Below are 21,642 nucleotides of genomic sequence, written 5' to 3'. Positions count from 1 at the left end.
CACAGGCGCCCATGTGTTGGGTAGTCTGCTAAATCGATCGATTCCTACTTGATCTATCTATGCCCACCACTGCAACCACCACTTCCATATAAATACTTCCAAATAGGTTGCAGTGGCGGACAGATCGAACAGGAAATCGATCGATCTAGCAGACTACTCAACCCACGGGCGCCTGTGAGGTTGACTGAGTAAGCTTACTGAGATTCATGTGATAATTTGTTTCGGCTGAAAATTGCAGGAAGATTCATGTGACAAGCTTTATATTTCTCTAATCGAGAAATATACGCATATCGGCGGTCAAAAGTTTGTAGTTAGAATACAACTTAGAGTTAAAAAATTGAAGACCAGGCTGCAGAGGTACCGCAAATAAATATGCACCTGAAAGAACGATACTCCCACATCGCATGGCGAACTTCATGCGCCCTCTGGTGAGCGAGACTGTGCGAGATCCACTTGTTTATGTGAGAATACCGACATTGGATGCGTATGTAAGACCACCGCGATTCCAAGTTACGTTGCGCCACAGTCCCTCTATCCACGTTGCGCGTTTCAAGATTTCGTTGAACAATTTGACGTGAACTTTCCGGACATTGCTGATCTGTAATTTCTGACTTACATTGACCTCTAATTAAAGCAACTTCAGTGGTGTGGATGCTGCATGCCTTTCGCCCGGTCTCTCTGGAACTGTGACATCGAATGCTCCGAGGACTGGATCCCTGCCTCTCCAAGACATGTCTCGGTAAGTTCTTCGCATCCAACTTTCAATTTTGATAACACCACATACTTTCTATTGAAAATAGTAGTGAGTAGCTATATCTTTCGCTGTTTATACGCAAAGCTATCGTATCATGAAACAAATCAACGTGCATTAATGAGAGGGGCTGGATAATGAGAGGATATTAGCGAGCGCAGCCAGAGCGGCCGAAGGCCGCTCGCGAAGCGATCATTGAGACTAATGCATGTACAAGAAATTTAGAATGGAATCTCTGTATACCTACGAGTTTGAAATTTAGAGAGCACTTCCATGGAGGCGGCCATTTTGAATACTTTTACACGGATTACGTGAAATTAAAGATATCATCTACCACAAATCTTACTCGACAATGTGTATTTTCGACAAAAGAATCTCTCTGTTTCAAAGAAAGTGTGAAATTTGGTTCAAAATGACTATTTTCGATCACTTTTGAAGGCCGGGTTCGGTCATCACTGGGCGCCGCCATTTTGAAACAAGCCTACCCTCGCGAGAACGAACGATCAAATCACGCGAGGATTAAAAATCGTGAGCTGAGAGCTACCGACGGGATCAAGTACGTATTTTACATTAGCCTGCCTGTTCCCGCCCCTGTTTAATACAATAAACTGATCGGAATCATATAATTTACCAGTTTTAAATAATTTCGTTAGTGAACTTGGCATTTCCGAGTTAAATTGCTATAAATGTTATTCTAGAAAACAACTGACAACAATTCAACCTCAATGGCCAAGATATGCATCATGCATTGAAAACATCAATGACGATATACCCTACGCTGCGCTCGCTCTCAGGTCAGACCTGTTACATATTAGAAATTTAAAAGTTGTTTCCAGATACAGCTTCAGGTGAAACAGGGATAGATATACTTGTTTATGCTGTTAGACTCTACATATGACATGTACAGTGTAATTTTGAAATTGTATAGCTTATATTTTGATGAATTTTGAGATACATTTTTGTATGATTTCTCACTCTACATCTCTTGATGTTTTCTCAACGGCACCACTGTTTCATTTGTAGTAATGTACTGCATGGACATTGATTCAAATTCATGAGTCATGGTGTCAGTTAAATTTCAGTATCATTCAATTTGATGTGGTGCATGGGAAACAAAACACATCAAATACTTGGCATATACATTACACACAGGCAGACTCCATTAAAACTTGTTGAAGGATTTTGTACATTGGATCACAGGTGTACGGAATGTTTCGTAGATCGTCGTCGGATGGGAAGTGACTGACACTGTGAGGCCGAAGGCCGAACCTCAATTACTGTATAACATTACAAGGTATGATGCGGAAAAATCGACCGGTGGCCCGAAACAAACGAAATAAAGCATCTACCTCAAAAAAATTACATCGACCGGTCGGAAATACCTTCAAGTCTTCAAACTTTCAAATATTTACTCTGGTTACAGCATTTCTTTCAAATCTGCCAGTTATGGGCGATAATTAACTGTCCGGCGAGTACTCGCACTTGCATTGCCACTTTGCCATTTTGAATAGCTTTTTTACTCCCGAAAGCCTTTGCGAGTGGATGAGTGACCCTGTGAAGAGTTTGTTTACAAATGTCAGATGGCGGGATTCACAAGCATAAACTTTCCCATCGTTTGCGTTGATTGCCTTGTTGCCAGATAGCTGAAGTTGTATTCACTGACAGTATAAAATTTACCTCACAATTAACGGTTGAATTTAGCGGTTGTGGGGTCACGGGGTCACTCTTCCACTCGCGAAGGCTTTCGTAATGAAACAGTGTACATGTACTATTGTCAACAGTTGTGTTCGTATTTACTATTTGATTGTTCTGCCCTGAGATAGATTTCCAGAGATCAGAAATAAAATCAGGTATTTTTAAATTTGCTTAGAGTGAACTGATAGTGAAAATATACAATACAGATGAAATGACTTAACAAATAAGTGAAATCTTTTGTTATCAATTCAAAATACTAAATTGGGATTGCCCTGTGTGGAAGTTGGTTGACAGTTAGTCATCAAATATTAACCCAGTAAGGGGAATTAAATCATGATTGTTCAAGTAATAACTAATATTTATTTTACTTTTCCTTTCAGGGACACCATGCATATAACATCAGCAGGGTGGAGACATGGTGCTGTCTATGGCCAAAGGTTAGTAAGGGATAGGGAATCAAGGTGGATGGGTACCGTGGTTTGGGATGGAGGGGGGTATATGATATGGGGCCTTGGAATTGATATTATGAGGGATAGGGTAAGATTTGGAGGGGTGATGTTTGTGAAACTTTCTTGAAGTATGACCGATTCCCGTAAATGATGTTCTTGTCAATATTTCAAATCCATTTACTGTTTTTGTAACATGACACAAGATGCCATGCCAAAATTTTCCTCACAAATTATTTGCCCATAATCAAACAAACAAAAATTTATATCATGTGTTTAAGCACCATGTTTTTCATTGTTTGGCATATTGAAAAAAAATTCTATTGAAAGTGCCACATCATACCATTAATTTTTATGTCATTCCTCATAAATTTATATAATTTTGATATTTCAACAAAAGTTACTCTCCCATTCAAAACTTTACCATATTTCTATTTATTTGACCAAATCTAATCTCTCTTACACCAAAGCTTCCCCCGCTTGATTTCTATGTGTTTGACCAAATTCCCTGTATTATTTCTTTGATTATTCACTGTTTATTACCAAAAACCAACAGACTGCCTGACAATGCCACATATAACTCATTTTAAGCATCAATTGTCAAATTTTCTTTCACATTTCAATATTTCTCACAAGAACTACCAATACCTAATTCAAAACTTTAATCAATCAATGATTTACTGTAATTTTTCGAAGATTCCTCAATACCAAAATTTCCCAACTTACCCGGTCACTCTTAACCAAATTGTGACTTGAAAATGCCACAAGATGCCTTATTTTATGCAATAATTATCACAAATTTGGCCTTATTTTATCACAAGTGTCAAAAATAATTTTCATTGATTAAATGTCATGATCCTTCTGAATACCAAATTTCCCCCACAAAATGTGACATATGACTTTTTCACTTTTATTTTTATCAAAATGTAAAACCAAATTATAGAAAATGCCACATAATGCCTTAATTAATGCAAATATTTCAAGCTAATATGATTTTTTTCTGTGCTCAATATTTCATTTGTCTGACCCTCTGTCTAAAGATTTCACAAATTGCAATTTATGATTCATGATTAATACTGCAAAATTACCCCTGAGTGTGTCATTTTCACAAATTTGGCTGCAGTTTTTCAATTTGTGCCGTTAAACAACAAAAACATATACATCTTCCAAATTTCATACCGTTGAAACAAACCATCTGTAATATTTCTTTTCATTGAAAATTGAAAACTATTGAAAACAAAATATTCATTGAAAAATTTTTTGAAAAATGTTTTTGAAGAATACTTACAACTGTTATTTACAATTGGCATTATTTTAAAAAAAATTTGGTATGATTCTGCATCATACCCTTTGTTATTATTTACATCATCTTGATCATATTACATAAAATAATATCTGAAAAATTCTAACAATATCCCTTTAAACAATTGATGATTAATGTTCTGAAAAATTCCATGCAATAAAATGTGATTTCAATCATTCTCACAAAAATTGACCATATTTCAATAAACTTCATACACATTTGAATAATATATTTTTATTTTGATAAACATTCTGGCAAAACTTCCCTGTGCATGTTGGCCTCGTTTGACACAAAAATTGTTGCACAATGTATGGATGCATGGCTAAAGCTTTGTGATTGGTGTGACTGTACAGTATGGTGGATTTCTTGTGATATTTTTGGATGTGACTGTCAATCATGACAATGGGTAACATTGAGACAAATGGCTCTTATTGAATACTTGCCAGCCTACATTTTAGATTAATGTAAAGTATTCAATAAAAAAGTTAATTGTCTCTTTTGATCATGTAGTTATTGTTGCTTTGACTTTATTTGTGTAGCTTCTCAAATTGTTCTGAAATTTGCCCTTGTAACGTGGTTGGCTATTGCACCCTCAGACATCGCCTGATTTCCTTACGCTGTACATGTGATACCTTTTGCAGAACTTTAAGCATACATCCAGCATTGGCGACATATCTATTTCAATTTTTCCATTGTTTTGGCATGATTACTCTCCTAAATTTAGAATGTTCAATTTTTCAAATTCACATGCACATTGATAAATTTATCTACATATTTTCCCATTTACATTAACCATCAATTGACAAATGTACTCTTAAAATTTTTTAGCATTTTCCATAACCTATCATAAAAACATCCCAAATTTTGACCCTGTCCCTTTCATAAAAAAAAGACCAATGAGATGATGCAGGATCATTCCTCAGTCCAATCATCAAATTAAAATTCCCCAATTCAAATTTGATTATGCATTTTATCTAAACAATTTTGTCATTTTGCTTATTTCCATTTACTAAGTACTCTAAATTTTCATCAGTCATCAAATTGAAATTGACACATTCACTTTATTATGACCCCCTAAAAATGTGTAATTTGGCCTATTTGAATTAAATTTCTAACTGGATGATTCCTAAACTGTTCAAAATATTTGTAATCCACTTATCACACAAATTGTCTTATGTGGCATTTTCACCCCTCCCAACCTCAAATGTAATTTTACATAATTCAGTTTTTCATTTGGTACAAGTCTGGTTCCCTCCTGCTTATATATGAATGTTCAAATTAAATTGATTATCAATGGATATTTGTATCTGTCAAGGTCGTGCGGCATTTTCATGTTCCCTGCCATTGAACTTTATGAAGTCAATTTTTAATCATGATGCAAATGAATGACATCAATTGACCCATTCTGATTCCACCATTTGAGATATGAACTGTTCTTAAAAATTTGATTGTCCTTTAAAATACAAATTCCCCAAGGTTATGTGGCATTGTCACCAGTCTCATTATCCTGTAAACTCTACAAAGTCCCTTTTGAATTCATTTGACATTGTTTGGCCTATATCAGCTTCAAAACACCTGATATATGTGAACTGTTCAAATTTGATTGATGATGTGGCATTTTCACCCTCTTTTTATTTAAAACTCTTAACACTGTTTTTGTTTTGCAATATGACCCTGCGACACCTATTTAACATAACCAATGATTGTTTGAAAGCAAACACCCCAATTTATTCCCCAAGTAAAAATATGTTTTCACATTTTTTTCCATTTGTCCTATCTTAAACTGACTTTTCATTTATTGTGTCATACTTACAGAAAGTCTCACAAACATCAAGGGGTTTGATTGTATTGGGGTAATTGGATGAGGGATTGGTGTGGGTTGGGATTATGTTTTGTTCTCTCTGCAGGATGGAAGTCGTACAGTTCACCGAAGAAGAAGAAAGAGAAGAAGACACGGTTCACCGAAGAAGAAGAAGAAGAAGAAGAAGTAGACTGGGTTTGGGGTTGGATTATGTTTTGTTCTCTCTGCAGGAGATGTACAGTTCACCGAAGAAGAAGATGAAGAAGAAGATGACAAAGAAGAAAAGAATGGCACCACCGATGAAGATGTTGGAACAATTGTTTTGAATTTGTTGATTCGTATGACAATCTATTTGTAAATTAAATTTGTATATCATGTATTTGTATATTAAATAAAGGCACTCTGCCCATATTAAATAAAGGCATATTGCCCATCTCTTTCCCTACTCTTCTTCTTTAGAATTTTTGGCCATTCACGAGGTAAATTATTTCAAAAAGTCAGTGAAACTACCGAAATTGGAGCACAGAAAACTAAACTATGTTATTTTGTGTTCCGGAGCTGCCTGCAGAATATTGTTTTTTTCCCCTCTCAAAAACAAGAGGTTTTTTTTCGTTTTGTAGATGGCTCAGTGTATTTCGTTTGGATGTCTGTATAACTTAGTTGCCATTTAATACGTTCAGGCCCCAAAAGAGACCACCAAAAATGCACAAATCAATTTTTCAGAGACTTCATAGACTTTGAACTTAGTAGGAGCGTTGATTGAATAATGGCGCCACTGCATGTTAAACCGGTAACTCTCGGTAGGGCCCTACCGAGAAAAGTGGGTGGGGCTTGACAGAAAAATGAGCACAATTTGGTGCAACATTGTTTCAAAAATGACCTGAAGCTAAGGGCACATTGTATCAATACCACGTGTGTTGATTGTACAAATAAACAGAATGAACTCTACCTGCATGAACGATTCATCATACACGATATTTTAGACTTGTGCTGTTTTGCTTTCTATCTATTGTAAAGAATCTGCAGCCAATTTCTCCAAAGTTTAGATTTGAATTCGGAGGTTTTGCGAACACGTACAGGAACGGATGACCGTTGCCTTGGATTAGTGACATCGACTATCGATCGAAACGACGTTGCACGGCGATCGACGCTTTCATTCCAATCAAGTACAGCAAGATTCGTTCTCATTTGATAAGATTCCCTGCCAAACACTATTCGTTTATCATGGTATTGAAGTAAAGCATTATTAAAAGACTCTACATAGTGTGTGTCATGACAACAGCAGTAACTCTCCGCATCTTTATAAACGGGAAGTCTATGAAGGAATGATAGAAGAATTTTCTCAGCAGTGGGGTCAGTGATGTTGACCTTAGTCGGGTGATAGTTTGGATCTGTTCTACAGCGAGAGTCAGAATGACAGTGATCGTGTTTTCCTTTGTGATGGGGGATTATGTTTGTGATTCTCTTTCTCAGAGTTTCTGCATTGCCGTTACATGATTTCATTGCCCAGTATATGTGAGTTTTTATCGACGCTGCTTTGTCTGCCAGCTCCGCGTGCCAAGTTTTGCCCTCGCTATATTTAGGTCCCGACGCAATTTTTTCGCTTCTCGTGCAATTCCTTTGTTACATGCCAAGTGTCTTTACTGTTCCTTGTATTTGGATGTTCTTGCTTCACGTATTTTGAGACACTCGCGTTGTTATCATGAACGTGAGTTTTCACGGCACACTCTTTCTCTTCAAGATAATTGTATATTCGTCTCACGCCTAATAACTCATGCCTTTGGCTGCACGGTCCCTCCTCCTTGTTTACAGTTTCAACACGAATAACTCTGTGCGTGTGAAAACCAATGCAAACCACATCCGAAAATCTTGCGTTCTTTCGCCAGCAATGGCAAGCATCCGTCAAAATCTGGATTCCATCCCGCAGTCCTCCTGTTTCCTCTGAAATAAATTCAGTTGCAGCCATTTCTTCAAGAAGTGCCGTCTCCTGTGATTCGTTTGATAGCGCACTGACTACTTCCATGTACGATTTTTGCAATTCATAAAGTGATTTTTCTCCTATTGTTCCGATAGAAGAGGCTTTGCAGAATTTTGAATATTGATTCGGTAACAGTCCCGATGAAAAGTAACCATGTGCAACTCTCACATTTACTAAAAACTCTCCTCCTTCTATGTACTGGGAAGATTTCCAACGTTTTCTATGACATTCCTTTGAACACGCCAATGTTGTTGTCAAAGCATGCCCGACTTACCAACTTCCGTTATTGTCATTTAGAAGAATGGCAATCACTCTGATGTTCAATAACGGTATCTACAAGATGTTGTAGTGACTTAGTCGTGCAGATAAACATGTCATCTTCCAATTGAAGGCAATCATCTAGTGCGGCGTAATGAAATTCCGATGCCATTGAAATTGAGGATGGTAGACGTGATGTGTCGTTACCGTCATATATTACATTTTCACATTCCGCGTTATGTGTTATGAAAAAATCAAAGACGGTAACGAGTGCTTGGATGGTCGAGATTGGTCTCTTTCCATCGAGGATACTTTTTATTCTGTCCAATTTGTTGAAAAGAGTACGCTTTTCTTCCTCGTCGTTATAGTAAAAAGTTACTTTACCGCGTTTTTTTGTGTCTTGTAATTTCCGTTTCAAGTTTCTTTCTCTCATGCGCTCGGCACTATCTGAGGGATAAGTCCGACGTTGAGTTTCTCTCGCAGAACTGTCAGTACATTGCTGATGCTGGTTTTCCTCCATGACTAGTTTCTTCCTCAATTACGATTAGGAACGGAAATACGAAGACGAGATTTAGCACAGATATCAAAGATGTCCAAACTTCTATAAAAATGGCGCTATCGGTACCGGCAAAAGTTTGCAACATCGGTCTGTAAAACAAAAGTAAGCTGTATTTCCTTTGTTTGCACTAAAATGGTATTATTGAACGCATCACGGGGGGGCCTTGGCACCGAAACTACAGAGAAGAAAATTTTTTATCCGGCAGTACTTCGTATATTTTAGTGTAAAGTTGTCTGTCTAGCCCATTCAGTATTTGTCAAAAATTGTAAACGTTCGTGGAAGAGAGGTCACCAGGAAAATATGGAAGGTATTGATAATATTTCAGTTCATTATTATCCTACACATCACCCTTTCATAAAAATGGTTTGACCTGCCATCCTAAGTGTAGCACTATTTGGCGCGCAACTAGGTCGAGAGAAGTCATTCACGTCTTGTAAGACCGCGTGGAGTGAGTAAATTCCGAGGCTGCCAGTTTTTTCGGTGAAGTTGTTCCCGAGTATGTCACGACCTACGGCAAAATCATACTTCAAAGTAGTGGTCGACCGAGAGGAGGAGGAAGCACTGAAAACATTTTTTCAGTTGAATAACATTGAGATAGTGGAGGAGGGTCCTTTGCCAAGTACACGGTCACGCACAACTCCAAACAACGTCTCTGATGACAGTGCCGTTTCCACCATCGATTCTGTGGAAACAAGTGATCGTTGTCTGATGAAAAACGATGATATACTTAGAGCACTGCGAAAGTTATATATCAATGCCAAACGGCATATCATGTCTCTTGAAATGAAAAAAACGAAATTCCAAATGAAAATATGCTCTGATCAAAGACGATTTTGTGTAAAATAAAATAATTCCAGCGAGTTATTTTACATTAGTATTACTTGTGTGAAATTCTTTGACCCAGATGACCGAAATACGATTGTACGCTGTTTTCGCAGCATCTGCAAGTTTTGAGTGAACGCGACAAGTAAGTTTCGGTAGAATTCTCTGCGACAGCTTCACTGTGATCGTAATGTGTCAACTACATCCAAAAATAGTCGTGATAACTTTACATGTCATTTGAATTAGCTTGCCTTTCTACGCATACACACTTCGTCCTATTGTTGATAAATGGAAACTCGGTTTACACAATGTAGCACTTACCACGGGCCGTTCTTCACTGTAAATTTGCATAAACTGTCAATCATAGATCATTTAAACTACCTTTAGGTCCGTTACACCAGCTGAATCATTAGTACATTGTGAAGATTTTTACGATTTTACAAGGGATTTTTTGATTCCGCAATGCTGATATGACGTCAGAAAATTATCGAGACACTTACGAATATCATACATTAAATATGAGAAGTTTTATTCAATTATATGAGACAACAAGTCCATAAAAGCGGCGCTCCAGATCCCCCTGCTTCCCAGTTTAAATTTGCCACCATTATGCAAAATCTCGTGAGGTCTCGCCCTTTTATACGAGAGTTGCCGGTTTAAGCAGTCAACTGCACAGCACATAGGCACAATAAATATCATTGCATTCAACGTTCTTATCAAGTTGGAGACTTGAAAAGTCTGTCTGAAACTTTTGTACATTTTCGTTGGCTGAGGTCAAGCTGAATTTTCGTTTATAAATTTATATCGTTTGGCATTAATTGACATTTTTACAATGATGCATACAGTCAGCTTGATACGGGTATTATTTAGTATTAGCCTCTGTGCTAGGCAGTGCAAATCTGCTGGTACCCCAAGTATGACAGTATATTTATCATTGGCAAATGTTAATATTTGTAAAAGACCACTTGACTGCAACTGAAAATGCATGTTGCAAATCCACAATTAGCATATTGGCATAAAATTGATACAAAATTGGTCTCACTTAGAAAAATTCATTTTGATAAATTGAAATCAGAATTGGTAGACACTGGCTATACTGGTAGTAGGCTTAATCAGACTATGTAGGAGATGGTGTACCCTCCGCGGCAAAATCCAGAAAAACCTGCGAAAATCACTTTAGGCATTGTTGAAAAGGTCATTACTGACACAGTGACATTTTTAGTCCCCACGGACACCGTCCGGGGGGACTTACAGGTTTGGTCATGTCCGTCCGTCCGTCCATCCATTCACGCAGATATCTCAATAGACATCAAATCAAGTCCAATAATCGTTATCATTCAAGGTAAACTATGAAATTTACCAGGTCCAAGGAACATATAGATGATGACAAAGGCAATGGGGCCATCTTGAACCACGAAATAGTGGTGGTACCAGGTGTCCGGAATGGGTAAGCGTACCCTGCCAGCTAGCCGCACCCGTCAAGATTGACCAAAAGCGACAAATTCATTGTTATTTGGTGAATTCACCAAATTACTTTTGTGAGTCAAAATTTGGTATGCTGTCACTCATCATTTGAGAAACAGACAGGTCATATTTGGATACAACATCTCCGTATCTACCGTAGAACTTCTTAAATGATTTCACTAATCTACTTTCTGAGAATCCTTGCCTCACTAACTTTTGAGCTAATAGGCTGTGTCTAACTCGAAAGTCTTCATATGAATGGCATGCTCTACTGTATCTGAGGAGTTGTGAAATATACACACCATAAGCTGGAGATGATGGTATATTGCTCGACAAAAAGGGAAAGTTTATGATTTCAAAATTGAAATCGTCTCTTTTGTCATACAGCTTAGTATATAGTGTATTATGTCTAATTTCAAACAATACATCTAGGTATGATGCCGAGTCAACACTTTCAGTTGTTTCTTTTATTTCTAAATCATCTGGGTAGATATGGTGTAGATAATTGGATATACCAGGATTGTTTAAACTGATGAGATCATCAATATATCTGTGGGTGTTGTTAAATCGCTTGGCAATCCTTTTACACCCAGATTTCTGAAGTGATTGCATGAACTCTGCTTCATACGAATATAAAAATAAGTCTGTAAGAAGTGGGGCGCAGTTTGTGCCCATGGGAATGCCTATGGTTTGCCTGAATGTCATGCCAGCAAACTTGATAAATATGTTGTCAATTAGGAAATATAGCATTTGAATCACCTTAACATCACTGTATTTGAGTTTGGCATCACTGCTGTTGGTGAAATAGCCTAAGTTGCGTTTGATGGCAATGTATTCATACCTACGACTACCATTCCTGTAAAAGAAGGCTTTCTTCACGAGAGATGATAGCCTGTCTTTAAGTTTGTTATGTGGGATGGTTGTGTACAACGTTGAAAAATCAAATGTGTGGATTGAATTGTACATGTTTTTGTTATTTTGTAAAATATGTAACAATTCTTTGGAGTTCTTTAATATCCACATTTGATTGACCCCACTGGTTTCATAAATTTTGTCACAATACCGTACCAAACCAGATTTAATGGTTGATAAAATGATGGTTAAAAGTTGTGACAAGCGTTTTGTTGTACACTTACTGGAACCAGCTATGAAACGTTGTTTATAGGGATTCTTATGGATCTTAAGAATCCAATATAGATTAGGTAATACCTTGTCATCTTTTGCTAACTCGATGCCAAACTCACTCAAAACTGTTGAATGGTTCTGCAATATTTCCTCTTCAGACAAGGTTGAAAGAGAGTATGTTGTGCTACTCTCATCATCTGAGTTAATCTGAAGTTCGTTCTTTAAACATTGAATGTAATATTGCTTGCAGACAAAAATGATGTTGTTTGATGCTTTGTCTGCAGGCACAACAAATATTTATCGTGTAAAGCATCTAGACATTCCCGTACAGAAGGGTCATCGAAGGCAGATGTAGTGTTGATGACAGTGTGTAAAGAACGAAGACGTGAAATGCGAGATTTTACCTTATCACGGACTGTGCGAAGCCAGTCCGAAAGACATCCAACGTCTTCGTCTTCAAGGGTAGCCCACTTCTTAGCATAAGCCTCAGCAGCATCCATGATTAACTTAAAGTTAAAGTTCCAGTTTACTTTGGGTGGCTCGCGATATTTTGGGCCAAACTGGAACAGCTGCCGAAGCTTAGGATGTGGAACTATTTTCATGTCACCTGTTATTATATGACCGTGAGGTTTGTAACAAAAGGAGATGACATACAATCACAAGTACCATCATGAACATTGTTCCTAATATCAATTTCTTTCAAGACCCTATTGTAATTAAACAATTTCCTACCTATGGTCTTAGAATATGTATAGGACACTATAGGAGGGTCTTGAAATGTAAAATAAGGTGGTACTTTGTCCATAACGTCCTTGTTGTGTAAGATATTATTGATGTTAATCATGTCAATCCCTTTGTTAACAAACCTCAAGGGGAAAAAACAATCTCTGCTGACTGTTGATGCTTTCTGCCCGAACAGCCTGGAGCGATTTCATTCAAACTTGGTACAAGGATTATTACCTATGCCATACATATGCACGTTGATTTCTTTTGTGTGGCGGCCATTTTGTTTCCTGTATTTGATGTCGGTGCGTATGTTCACACAAATTTCTCATTGATGCTGTGAGCGATTCCATTCAAACTTGGTACATAGATTACTCTATATGTAATACATATGCACATTGATTTTTGTTTTGATCAGGTCTAAAATGGCTGTGTGGCGGCCATTTTGTTTCCTATATTTGACGACTGTGCGTTCATTCACGTAAATTTCTCAGTGATGGCGAGCGCGATTGTATTGAAAGTTGGTACATATATTAGTCCATATGTCATATATATGCACGCCGACTTTTGTAATGATTTGATGAAAAATGGCTGTGTGATGGCCGTTTTATTTCCATATTTGATATCCATCCACAGGCTTGCGAGGAATGATCCACAGGGGTTCCAGGATGGTATTAATATCAATGCTATGTCCATGCATAGGGGCTCATCAATGCAGATATTTGAGATATGCCTGTGCCAATTCTTTTTAAACTTGGTAAAAGGATACTTCACTTTGGCATACATATGCAGGTCCATTTATATTGGTGTGGCATGCATAATTAGTGCTAATTTGCATTGGTACATATATTAATCCCTATGTCATATATATGCACGCCAATTTTTAGCTCCCATATATGCATATGTATATATACAAATAGGAGGTATTGAACCACTCTTTTTTGGGAGTGGAGATTTAGCCGAGCGGTTCTCTCTGTGGCCTCTCTGCTAGGCGACTGATGCCGTATGTTGTGGGTTCGAACCCGATTGAAAACTAGCCGTATATTATATATTATAAGGTGGAAAAATGTCGTCTGTCTGTATGTATGTATGTATGTCCGTCCACGTCAAAATCTCCTAAACCGCAGCACCTACTGTCTTAGTATTTGGTGTACAGGTGCAACTAGGGGTGGAGATGTGAATTTCTTCAAATGAACATGTCTGTGCCAAAAATATGCAAATGAGGGGAAAAAAGGAAAAATCCTGCAAATGGCTAAATCTCAGTAAGCATTGGTCAGATTTGGTTGAAACTTAGTATGCAGATTTCTTTAGGTATTCTAAATTATGTGTGCGAAAAAATGGGGTGAAATTTGCATGTTTGTATTTTTAGGGTATTTTTTCTGTTTTTAGTCAGAAAATCTTGTTCTCTGAAATCGCTCGTCCGATCGCTATGAAACTTAATATTCATGTTCCTCAGGAGGACCTCAGTCATGCTTATACAAATTGTATTGATATTGTCATATTTGTAATTTTGGGGCAATTTTCCCAATTTTTTATAAAAAAGTTTTTTATCCCAAAACTACTGATTTGATAGCTTTGATATTTGGTATACAGGTATCTAAGATTAATCTCAATATAATGTATTGAAGTTATGTTGAAACTGGCAATTTTTTTATTTTTAGGGTAATCTTTGCCTTTTTCGGTCAGAAAATTTTTTCTCCTAAAACTTCTGATCTGGTAGCTTTGATATCTAGTGTACAGGTTCCTAGGGTTTATGTTAATAAGATATATTGAAATTGGGATGAAATCTGCTATTTTGTATTTTGGGGGGCAATTTTTCTCATTTTTGGTCAAAAAATTTGTTCTCAATATTTACCAGTCTTATTGCTTTGATATTTAGTAAACCCATTCTTAGGGTTTTTGTTAATATGATATATTGAAATTTAGTTGAAATCCGGAATTTTGAATTTTTGGGGCAACTTTGCGAAACTGTCAATTTTACTGGGATATCTTTCATTTTGTATTTTTAAGATTTTTTTTGGCAATTTTATACCTACTGGAACTAAGAGTAATATAATGTGGTGATTTAGTAAGCATTTGATATGGTAAACTGTATTTGGTGTTGAAATGCGGTAAAAAATCATTAGAAAACATAGCTGAGGTGATTTTAGCAAGTTTGGTTTCCAACAAATATATTCAAAAATTTTTTAAATGTTTAAGAGTGAGGGAGGGGGGGGGGGTTCCTGGTAGATTTGAAAAAAATTCCAAACAAATGCCAATAAAGAATTCAGCCAGAGAAGGTTTGACAAAAAGAAAAGGTGGGAAAGTGGGGAAAAAGAATGTACAATGGATCGGATAAAAAAGATAATGTACCTCATAGATCTTCCAGACACCACCCTTTATCAAATGGTCCACCCCGATGTATTTTTGCGCGAAATTAACCATGCAGTATAAGATGTCAAGTTAGGTAAGGATTTGAAAGGAAAAGTCAAGTTCACCACAGTTTAACTTTATCTCTTGTGTCATCATCCTTGTGTAATTGGTTAAGTTTGTAAGTTGTTCCAGATGTGGATGCACCAGCTGTTCTGGAAGAAAACAATGTTTACTTTTCCCTGTAGGGTTTCTCAGTTGATGATTGTATGTTGCAATCTCTCCATGTATCTGGTGTATGGGCAAAATGTAAAGATTGGCTGTATGTTATGTATTTCAGTCTATGTCAAATATTGTAAATGAAAAATCAAGAATAGTTTGCTGTGTGCTGGGGACTGTGCTAGTAAAAGATAACATATTTGTCAGTACATAAACTGCCTTGCAGATTGATTGTCTTAAAGATTATCACAGAAGTAGATAAGGAAAAGAAACTAGTCAAATTGCTGTAACATATTCACTCTAGGTGCCTGTAGGCCTATACTTAACTATTTTATCATTACATTCAGCTGTTTGTTATATCTTTATCACTCTCCATGGGCCAAGGCACAGTTAATGGGGTCAATGTCATCACTGTGTGCCAGTCTGTGTGTCAGTCTGTCTGTATGTATGTCCATGTTTCATAAAATTGTTGGCTTGATTTGATAACTATATGGGAGCGAACAGTGATGTTGTCACTATTTTTGTAATGATTTGATCAAAAATGGCTGTGTGATGGCCTTTTTCTTTCCTATATTTGATATCTATCCACAGGGTTGCCAGGAATGATCCACAGGGGTTCCAGGATGGTATTAATATTAATGCTATGTCCATGCATAGGGGCTCATGAATGCAGATATTTGACTTATGCCTGTGCCAATTCTTTTTAAACTTGGTATAAGGATACTATACTATGGCATACATATGCAGGTCCATTTATATTGGTGTGACATGCATAATTAGTGCTAATTTGCATAATTTGGGATCAGAACGCTGTTTCTGGTACAACTGTGCCAAATTTGATGAAATTTTGTGCAGATGTTTTTCACACAGAGTTCTAATACCAGTCAATGACATATGTCAGTATTGCATCAATTAATTGCTAATTTGCATATTTGATGAATTTTTGTAATTAGGATGATGTCTAGAATAAACTGCAACAGATTTAATGAAACAAATGGTACAAATCTTCAGCACATAGCCCTACAATAGTGTACAAAGACACTTAGCAGTATCATGTTAATTAATCGCTAATTTGCATATTTCATTCCTTTTCCTAATTATTGGGCTATCTCCAGAACAACTGCTTGAAATTTTATAAAATGTGGTGCAGATTTAGATCTGTCAGTATTATAATACTATGTGAACACATTAAGGAGTATCATGTAATTTAATTGCTAATTAACATATTTAATGAACTTTCATAATTATTGTCATATATCTTGTAATACTGAATCAAATTTAATGAAAGTGCAGATTTTTTCCTTCCAGTAGTCAAATGGCGTGCAAAGATATGTAGCAGTTTCTTATCAATTAATTTCTTATTTGCATATTGAATGAATTTTTGTAATTAGGCTGATACGTCAAGAAATAGTGCAACAAATTTCATGAAACTTGGTATAGATGTTGAGCTCAAATTGCTGTATCGGTGAATAAAGACATTTATCTGTGTCATGTTTCTAAAGTTTTAATTTGCATATGAAATGAACTTTATTGATTAGAGTGATATGTCCAGATATGCTGCATCAAATTTTATGAAACATGGTACAGACGTTGACCTCTGAGTACTGTAATACTGTGTGAAGACATGAAGAAGTATCATGTCAATTAATTGCTTATTTGCATATTTGATGAATTTTCATAATTTATATGAAATATCGAGAAGTGTTGCATCAAATTTGATGCAACGTGATACGGATGTATATCTTCCAGTAGTGTAATGACGTGCAATGTTATGTAACTAGTATCATGGTACAGATGTTAATCTCACAGTACTGTAATACTATGTGAAGACATTAAAGTGGCACTCCCACTTGGCAACTTTTTAAAGCACATTTTTTAATGCCAAAGGTCGGTATTTGATGTGGCGACTGCGCGCGGATCGCCAGATATCGACAAAAACATGTCTTCAAAAGAGTAAAAGTTTGAATTCCGGTGGCCCACCTAAATTCAGCTTCCGAACACCGAACGTTCGGCACTGGGGCCATTGTCAATTAAGCTATGGAGTACAAGTCTATGCTTACGCTGCTGTACGCCACAGTACCACTGGCGTCAGTGATCGGTCATGCCCCGTGGAAGAAAGCTGAGTCTTACTGACTTGGCGTAAAAACGAAAAACAATTTTTGCTAATTCCACCAGAATTCGCATAGGTGACCAGCACAGTTAAGTGCGGTTGATACATAGCGGCCACAGCATGGTATGCATAGACGCATACCACGCGCGCGGCGTACTGTGTGGCAGACGACAAAATGTAGTCATCTGAGGCGGCTAATATTTTACATCTAAAAACTGATGTTTATGTGGTATTGGTTAAAAATATAATACAACTGATTTAGAATAATGAAAATGACAAAAACTAAGGAGAAGTTTTAAAAAAAAAATTCCTGAGGTAAAGGCATAATGCTGTATATGAAGTCTTTGCAGTGGGAAGTAAATTAATTGCTTCATTCGAACTTATTGTAGAATCCCTAGAATATCGTCAATCAGCGCAAACACAAACCTTCGGGGATTTCGGGTCAAAATCAGAAACGATCGTAAAACGTCAGAATGTGAAAAATACGCTCTGGAAATGACATGTTTTTATCGATATCTCGCGATCCGCGCGCAATCACCACGTCAAATATCGACCATTGGCATTAAAAATGTGTTTTAAAAATGTTACCAAGTGGGAGTGCCTCTTTAAGAAGCATCATGTCAATTAATTGCTAGTTTGCATATTTTGTGAACTTTCATAATTAGAGTAACATGTCTAGAAGCGCTTAATCGAATTTAATGAAACGTGGTGTATATTTATATCCTCCAATAGTGCAATGGCGTGTAAAGATATGTAGCAGTGTCATATTAATCAGATGTTTTGCACTCAGATTGGTCATCAGTATCGTCAGAGTGGTTTTACATTTTCACCATCATAGAGCTCATTCTCGGCCATTAAGCCTCATTTGTATTGCAATATTTTTAATCACAGACCCAGTTAATGAACAAGACTCTATCCTCACTCTCCGAGGACCAGTAATCAAATTACCAATGAACAAGTGGGGACTGTGTCATCAACGATGACTTGTTTTTTTAATTTTGGACCAAATGGATATCGCCGTTCATCGGCTACAGTTTTTTATCAAAGTTTTGGCAAAAATCAGAAATAATTGACTGCGGTGTATTTTATAAAGAAGACAAAAATAGACTTTGGCGCTCAAAGGGTTAAGGAAGAATGCGCTCCAGAGACAAAAAGCCGAACTTTTACAATATTCTTTTGACCCACCATTTGTTTGGGGTGGGGGTTAGGGAGGCTCACCTTGAAACTTATGGGAAAAGTAAAATTTTCACCGGCTTAGTTTTTGAAAATTAGGTCTTTATTTTACCCCACAGAGGGAATTTCACATATCATTAAATATCGTGTGATTGACGACATGTACTAATGTGATTTTGTCGTTAACTGAGAGATTCATGTATTGAGTGATAATAGTAAACGTTAAAATACTCTCAACAAGCGAACGATACACAGTTACTATAATATTCTTGCTGACATTAAAGCCTCTCAGTTTCCTGAGGAGTAATAAGCGCTGCTGTGCTTCGCTGTGCTTTTTAAAATAAATTGAGTGTATTCTGTAAAATGGCATTTCGAATCTAAAATTGTACCGAGATATTTAAAAATTGACACTCCATACATACATACATACATACATACATACATACATGCATACATACATACATACAGTGTTTGTAGTGTGTGCGCCATTGTCATTTAAAAATCAAGGCACGGTGATGTGCATTAAACAGGTGCAGCCAACGAACAATGCACTTTTAAAGGGGTCCTTACTATAATTAGATATATTGTGTGTGACAAGCAATGTGAACTGACTAATTTTAAGTCAAAAGGGTAATTAATTAGCTGTTCATAATTTGCCTTCCCACTAAAAATTTTTCGACCTACCCTCCCACATTCAAACTGCATTTTTATCCACTCCCCACTTATTTTTACCTGTTTCCCCTCCCCACTGTGAATTTTTGAAGCTCCCCTGTTCTGTGGCGAAAAAAGCCTTGCCGATTTCCCCTGCTCTTGAAAAAATTCCCCTCAAAGTTTTGTCATTCCATTTCTCCTGCAGACACTAAAAGTTATAAGTACTTGCCCTGTGTCCCGACTTGAATCCCCGGAAACACCATGGCTCAACTTCCCCTGACCCCGTTTTAAAAATAGTTTTCCCTCTCCTCGTTTTTCGCCAAGCCCTGTCCCCAGGACAATCAACCGATCTGCCCTGCCCTACAAAAAACCCTAAAATTTGTCCCCTGCCACTTAAAAACTTCAAAAATTGCTCCCGGAACAGCTTTTTCGATGAATAGCTCCGTTGGCTGCACCTGTAGTGAAGATAGATTGCATTTTGTCGAAAAGTCGCATTGGGTACATGATGATGATGAGAATGATGATGATAATGATGATGATGATGATGATAATGATGATGATGATGATAATGATGATGGTGGTGGTGGTGGTGGTGGTAGTGATGATGATCATAATAATGATGATGATGATGATGATGATGATGATGATGATGATGATGATGATGATGATGATGATGATGATGATGGTGGTGGTGGTGGTAGTGATGATGATCATAATAATGATGATGATGATGATGATGATGATGATGATAATGGTGATGATCATGATGATCATGATCATGATCATGATGATAATAATAATGATGATGATGGTGATGGTGATGATGATGATGGTGATGATTTTAATGTCTCACCTGCCGATAACATGTTTAATGCTGATTGAGAGAGTGGGCAAATGACAAACCCCCCAAAACAAAACAAAAAACACAAAAAAAACCCGAAGCCTAAAAGATGAATGTAACATGACAGAACCAGAGTGTTGCCATATCTTTATGTTCGTTTAACACCATGTTTACCCCTCTTGCATACGCAGGGTGTATATGTTGCTGCCATAGTCATGTACAGCTTGATAAATCTATACACGACTGTGTCGGCTGTTGCTTGTGTAGAAGGTTGTCACAGTGCTATGAGTCATCCATTGACATTTGAAAGGTTATTCTTTCTGATTTAAATGTCACACGTAAATATGATGTTATAAACGGTATTCTAACTTGATCTTTAATGAAGTTCTATCAAACACAACATTTGTTTTCCTTTACCTATTTTTCGGTGCTCACTTCCATAAATTTACTCCCTGCCAAGCTAGTGTAAAAACTTATATTTCTTCACTTCCAACAGTAAAATTGACTTTTTCTCCCCGCCCACTGATTATTTTTAGCTACCCGTCCGCTCAAAAACTGCATACGAACGTAACACCTTTTTGTCTAAACAACTTCGTTGGCCGCTCGTGTAAGCATATCTAAGTAGTACGCGCCTTGAGATTGAAGGCTTATCTCTTGCTCAAATTTTACGCAACGAGACTTGAAATCATTCCTTCTGAACAGAAAGTTATAAAAGAGTGGTCACTGTGCAACATTTGGCATTATAGAGGAACAAATTTTAATACCGACACTTGAAATTCAAAATGACTCTAACGGTCAGCATTAACGATGATGTTAACGCCATACCTGCGTTAAAGATCCATTAGCTGTAACTTTTGGTCATTTTTTTATTTTGTTTGTTTTACGTATCATCTGCAGTTTCTGGTTTGAATCCCTGAACCATGGAGAAATTCGTAATATTTTGCTCATAAAATATACCCTATATGAGTATAATCTGCATTGTTATTGTTTAAATTTTGTATTCAGGTCCGGACTAGAATACATTTATCAACAATAACAATGGTTATTTCACATATACAGGCCGTGTTGGCAAGCAAGACGCCGGGCATTGGTCATGATGATCGGATTATAGTAAAATTCTGTACTTGATACATTGAAACAGAGTAGTGAAAAATTAGTCAAAAGTTACAGCTAATGTCCCTTTAACTCTGTCGGGAAAATTAAAATTTTCGAAATTCACAAAAAATAATCCTGAGAAAACATTAGTTACTCGACGAGCTTCAAGATGAGCCCCTATGAGCTTTATCTACAACAACATATCGTTTCCTTTATAATATATGTTGTTGTAGCAATTATAGTGAAAAATGAGAGAGATATAAATCTGGTGGTGTTCCC

General features: G+C 36.9%; 1 protein-coding gene and 1 long non-coding RNA gene across 2 annotated transcripts; both read left to right on the top strand.

Annotated features, from left to right (window-relative positions):
* The first annotated feature begins 488 nt into the window (after window positions 1–488).
* Window positions 489–7,578, top strand: LOC139145504 (uncharacterized). Its single transcript, XR_011554936.1, has 3 exons — window positions 489–739; window positions 1,952–2,045; window positions 2,827–7,578. It is a non-coding gene; the product is annotated as an uncharacterized lncRNA (long non-coding RNA).
* Window positions 7,579–19,859: 12,281 nt separating this feature from the next.
* On the top strand, window positions 19,860–20,309 carry LOC139146205 (transcription initiation factor TFIID subunit 11-like). The gene has a single exon (XM_070717613.1). The coding sequence runs from the start codon at window positions 19,860–19,862 to the stop codon at window positions 20,307–20,309; it is 450 nt and encodes a 149-aa protein (XP_070573714.1).
* Window positions 20,310–21,642: the final 1,333 nt, after the last annotated feature.

Source organism: Ptychodera flava, chromosome 12 (assembly GCF_041260155.1).
Source record: "Ptychodera flava strain L36383 chromosome 12, AS_Pfla_20210202, whole genome shotgun sequence".
Taxonomy (NCBI): Eukaryota; Metazoa; Hemichordata; class Enteropneusta; family Ptychoderidae; genus Ptychodera; species Ptychodera flava.
Note: the sequence above shows the minus strand (reverse complement) of the source record. Positions and strands in the feature narration are given on the sequence as shown.